Source organism: Anomaloglossus baeobatrachus, chromosome 4 (genome assembly GCF_048569485.1).
Source record: "Anomaloglossus baeobatrachus isolate aAnoBae1 chromosome 4, aAnoBae1.hap1, whole genome shotgun sequence".
In the NCBI taxonomy this organism is placed as follows: domain Eukaryota; kingdom Metazoa; phylum Chordata; class Amphibia; order Anura; family Aromobatidae; genus Anomaloglossus; species Anomaloglossus baeobatrachus.
This window is the reverse complement of record NC_134356.1, coordinates 311,428,498-311,434,497: the sequence shown is the minus strand read 5'-3', so window position 1 is coordinate 311,434,497 and position 6,000 is coordinate 311,428,498. Positions and strand designations below refer to the sequence as shown.

Here is a 6,000-nt window from a genome sequence, read left to right as displayed (position 1 = left end):
AGTTCAACCCAATTCCATCAACATCAGCAAATCCACGAAAGAGAAGATATGTTTATTTTGAAAAACTTGAATTCCTACGACCAATTATGGAGGTGACTCAGTAAGTAAAATTTGTTAATTATACTAATGACATTGTTTTTGATTTTTGTTTTATTCTGAAATGGTTTATTTCTTATCCTTTTTAAAAAAAAACAGGACTGACGACAACATGGATGAATCAGATGAAAACCCATCAGCTGCACAATCAGCTCCTGCAACTTCTGCTTCTGAGGTGGACCAGCCACATCCCACTGCAGAAATACCACAAACACAAAATGAACATACAGAACAGGTATCCAGTGAGGCTGATACTGAGACAATAACAAATCCAACACAAACCCAAACACAATATTCATCTGTTAATGTCCAACCATCATCTCAATCTAATTCTGGCCAACGTTTTCAAACCAACACATATCGGGCACGTCGGATAAGACGTCCTGAAGACTTAAGATCACTGCCAGAAATTATTGACACAAGAGTCATGTCAATTATGAATTCCTTATTGCCGGAAAATGACATAGAAAGATTCTGTCGCTCACTAGCACCATGTTTGGCCAAAGTTGATTCCGAACACCAGGAACGCTTAAGGGCAGCCATACTCACTTTAATCTCAGCTTGCCAAACACGCCCATTGCCAAACCACGTACTATTAACAATCGAACAGTGGAGGACAAACTACAATGCTTCTAATATTGATGCTTCATTACCCAACATAACCCAACATATGACAAACCAGACATCATCATCAGTTGTAACCAACATTGCCCACCAAACTGCCCAAAATATTGACACAACCAACATCATTAATAGACCTATCACAACCATTCCAAATATAGTGTCAGGACAAATCAACAACATGATGACTCAGATGTCTCAACATCCAAGTCAAAATATCCCAATAAATTACATACAACAACCATCACAAGGCCAAAATTTCATCAATACCTCTACCTTTCAAACAAGACAGCCAGTTAGCCAATTACAAACATACCCACAATCTGTCATTTTTGCCCAAAATGCCAATCAACCTTTTCTACAAGCTCAACATTATCCAACAAATATATCATACTCACATCAGCCACAAATGCAGCAGCCACTAATGTTTTCACAAGCTATACCACAAGCCATGTATGCATCTTCATCAAACATTTTACAAACTACAGCTACTCAGGAACCCAATATACCAACATGCGCCACTAAAACTAATACCAGTACATTAATTGTCCAAGCAATCTCAGAACATGATTCTAATATTCCATCAGCACAGGATACAGTTGAAAGTCTAGAGGACTTAATTGATTAGTTTTATTTTTTTTTAATTTGTTTTTTAAAAAAAAAAAAAAAAAAAAATGTTAATAGACACAACATTTCCTAAAGTTACATTCTAATAATATAAATATAAATAATTGGAAACTAAAGGTGTAAATTATTTGTATTATTGCCACATAATATGCAAAATAATATTATGTATTAAAAATTTCATTTTGATATAAAGGGTATATTTTTTTTTTTACTTCACCATTTATAAAAATATGTTGAACACAAATTAGTCAATATGGTAAATGATGTAGCTAAGAAATGTTGTTGACCATTATGTGTGTGCATACTAATAGAAAAAAAGGCTAACTTTGTTCTGCGAGTTTTTTTTTTTTTTAATTTGAAGAATTTGTGTGGAAATAACACATTTTTTTTTGTAAAATTACATGTTTATGTTCTATGATTGTATATCAACAAATATCAAAATTGTGTTCATTTTTTAAAGACTTTCATTTCAATAATTCAGGACATGTATCAATAAAGAGTTTTTTTTCATGACATTTTTGTGCTTTAATTTTCAAAATTAGATTAATATCTTGAAAATTTATGAATACAAATACAATATATATTATGCATAAGCAATAAAAAAAATTTTTTGGCTATCCAAATTTAAATAATAAACAAGTTTATTATCATATTTGACTGAAAGAAAAATATGTATTGATGACATACCTTATTTTTAATAAACCTTTTGAACATATTTATTAATTTTTAAACACATATGGTTTTTTGCAAAAAAAATTCGAAAACAAAAATTAATGATCAACAAAATAACACATATAATTATTTCTTATTTGCAAACCAGACAAAACTGGTTGGGTATTCTCCATTTGAACATTTGAAAAATTAGCTACATAATGAGAGTTCAAAGGGTCTAACAGGACATTTTCCTCATGAATTCTACAAAAATTATGTAAAACTACTGTAGCTTTGATTACTGATTGCACATTCGTTGGGTTTAGCTGTATTGTTGTTTGATATATGCGCCATTTGGAGGCTAAAATACCAAAAGAACATTCTACATAACTACGGGCTGTTTTTAAACGACTATTGAATTGGCTTTTTAAATCATCAATTCCACGCCGAGGAAAAGGTCTCATTACATGTGGTGATAAGGCAAAACCCTCATCTGCAACCATCACAAAAGGTACTGTTGGTCCAGAAGTACCAGGCAGTGGTGATGGAGTAGGTAAATTTAAGTCCATTGAAATCATACGTCTGGCCAATCTAGTTGAGCGAAAAATCCGTGCATCGGAAGCACTCCCATACGCACCAATATCTACATAAATAAATTTATAATTAGTGTCAACTAATGCTAATATTACAACTGAAAAAAATTTGTGAAAATTAAAATATCTAGATCCTGAATTTGGTGGCTTCCGAACCCTAATGTGTTTACCATCCAATGCCCCAATACAGTGTGGAAATTTAGTGACTTCATAAAATCCATGGGCTATTTGAAGCCATTTTTCGCAAGTTGGTTGTGGCATTACTTGATTTTTAAGATGTAACCATAAGGCATCACAAGTCAGACGGACAATTCCACAGATGGTTGACGTACCAAGGAGGAAGTCGAAATGTAGAGCTCCATATGACATGCCTGTAGCCAGAAACCTAAAGATTGTGTAAGTGTATCCCAAATGAAAAAAAAAGGACCGTTATTTTTTTTAAACATTTTAAAGAAATGTTGAATGTTAATCCATAAAATAGAATCATAAATAATAATTTTATGATGTATATTTTAGTCTAATGATATATATATTTAAACATTATAAAGTAAAAACATTATTTTAATACAAAATGTTTAAAAAAAACCCACCTTAATGTAACAAGCAATCTTTGTTCAGGTGAGATACATTGGCGCATGCTTGTGTCCTGGAGTTGGAGATGAGGCCTGAGAGTGTCCAAGATTGTATCAAACATATCAACTGTTAATCGGCAATATGCCTGAAATTTTGCAGGATATCGCCTTAATTCACCATATAGACAATGGAAATGTCCATGAGTTTGACGCATTTGAACAATTGGATGCACCCACATTCTTCTTTGAGACATTTCTGCTGAAGGAATCATAAATCGCCTTACACCAAATCGTCTAGAAACCATCCATGCCAGAAAAAGCAGAGCCTCATTTGATATGGACATTCTCAACTAAAAATCACACACCACTATGTCAAAAGGAAAAAAAAAACCACGCACAGCATTCATTTATCCAAAAGGTAGTGAAAAGTCAATTACTGCCAGCAGTAACACATTAACAAATTAATGTGATGACTAACCACAGCAAAACGCAATCAAAAAACGGATCGGAAACGCTAGTGGCACGGATCACACACGGAGGTAAAAAACGTACAAACGGAAGTAAAATACGGAATCACGGATGCAACACGGATATCACACGGAACTTAAAAACGGATGTAAAAACGTAACACGGACAAGAAAAACGGACAACAAAAAACGCACGTGTTTTTCACGGACGTGTGAAGGGGGCCTTAGGCTGAGTCTATACATACCTGTAGTGGTAAGCTCGGAAGTTTAGGTTTTGAGATTCAAAAAAGTAAAGTTTATAAAATTAACTGCTTGTTGAGTGACAGCAGCAAAGGAGCAGATAATATATTCACAGTTATACTAATTCTAACAGGGAGAGGGGATAAGTATTATACAAAGGACTCACTTTGTCTCTTGCAGGACTTGTGTGAGGTCCCATACCATAATAAGGGACATTGTATTTGCAGAGGATAAATTTGCAGGATAATCCATGCGATGTAGCAAATTTGAATTTTGCCAGATCTGCTCATTTGCAGTGAGAAGCATTCAGCCACATTCATAAAAATTTCTTGAGATGGGGGCATTTCAATTAGAATAGTCATCACACATCTGCTATGATTTTTGGAACACAAGTTGGATTATAGCTGCTTATGTATTGTAAATGTCAGAAGAGCGATATACTGTATATCAATACTACCAATAAGTATTATGGGAACAGTGTGCCAGTATGTGCCAGTAACTGGTATAGGTCGATTGGGTATGAAAACGACATGACTCACATAAAATAAATGTTTTAGGATGTAGTCGTCTCCATATGTATCTCTTTAGCATCACGGTATTAAGTCTGAATAATCAGATGTTTTAGACTATATCATGGAAGCAATATAGTCTGTCAGTAAATGTGATATGTAGATGGGAAGTGATAAGTGCATGATTCATGCAGTGTAAATATTTTACCTTCAGGCAGATTAACATGTTTCAGAACTACGGCATCTACCACATCAAGAGAAATGCATCATAGAAAGAATGTGGAAGTGGTATAAAATACTTCTAGGGCACTAACAGGAAAAAAAAAATCAAAAGTATAACGTAGTAAAGTAGTAAAGGGACATAATGGTTATAAAGCAGTAATACAAATTATAGCCCTTTAAAATGTCTACATCTAATTTATGAACTCTGATCTGAGAGGCAACGCTCATTAGAAATATCACTGACAGCTACTGTTTCATGGCCGAATACTCCGGAGAACTGGATCCAAAACAGCTGTGTAAATAGCATTTCTGCATTTTTCATGTTGTAGATACTACTGAAATGATGGCATCTTTACAAATGTCACCTGACTAGAAGCAAATATTGTTAGCATATAAACACGGCCATTTCTAGCATATTTAACCTCCTAAGGACAGGGCTACTTTGCATTTTACAATTTGTTTTTTTGACCAATTTTCAGTGTCTTCTTATTCTACACTTACATAGTTCTGTTTTCAGCTTGTATGGCTTTATAATGTCTTGTCTTCTCCAGGAAAGGTAAATATTCTATTACATATAAAGTTGTATAGATTTTCTGTTTACTAGATTATATTAGATAGATGCTAATTTGAGAAAAAAAATGATGGTTCAGCCAGTGTCGGAGTGAGCTGCCAAGAGCCCACCAGGACACCGACTGTGGGGCCCACTGTATACGGTTAGGTCCGTATATATTTGGACAGAGACAACATTTTTCACATTTTTGTCCTGTACATTACCACAATGGATTTTGCACAGAACACTTCAGATGCAGTTGAAGTTCAGCCTTTCAGCTTTAATTCAGAGGGTTGACCAAAATGATTGAATACAAATGTGAGGAACTAAAGCGTTTTTACACTCACTCCCTTCATTTCAGGGGCTCAAAAGTAATTGGACAAATTTAATATTTGGGAATAAAATATTAATTTCTAATAGTTGGTTGAAACCCTTTGTTGGCAATGACTGCCTGAAGTCTTGACCTCATGGACATCACCAGACGCGGTGTTTCCTCCTTATTAATGCTCTACCAGTCCTTTACTGCTGCGGTTTTCAGTTCCTATTTGTTTGTGGGTTTTTCTGTCTGAAGTCTAGTCTTTAACAGTCTAGTCCAGGGATAGGGGCAGGGAATGATGTGCTCCCTGCCAGTGCACGTTAGATCCTGCTGTCACAGATTGACAACGGGACTTAACTAGTTATCAGGCGCAAGCCTGCAATAAAGGGACAGACACGACCTATGACGTACCAGTACGTCATAGGTCGTGAAGGGGTTAGTGAGTGACCATCCTTTTAATCTTTATGTCATAAATGAATAGTACAAAAGAAAATAAACAACTTTGTAATATATCTCATAGCAAAAATTTGCTTTTT

The 6,000-nt window shown here is 34.7% G+C and overlaps 1 protein-coding gene across 1 annotated transcript in view; it reads right to left on the bottom strand.

The window, feature by feature from the left end:
- Positions 1 to 2,114: 2,114 nt before the first annotated feature.
- Positions 2,115 to 6,000, bottom strand: part of LOC142302391 (uncharacterized) — a 138,894-nt gene continuing 135,008 nt past the window's right edge. The window contains exons 3-4 of the mRNA XM_075343446.1: positions 3,179 to 3,419; positions 2,115 to 2,973 (exon numbers count right to left, since the gene is read on the bottom strand). Coding sequence (XP_075199561.1) covers positions 2,115 to 2,973; positions 3,179 to 3,419 — 1,100 coding nt within the window. The remainder of the gene's footprint in view (positions 2,974 to 3,178; positions 3,420 to 6,000) is intronic.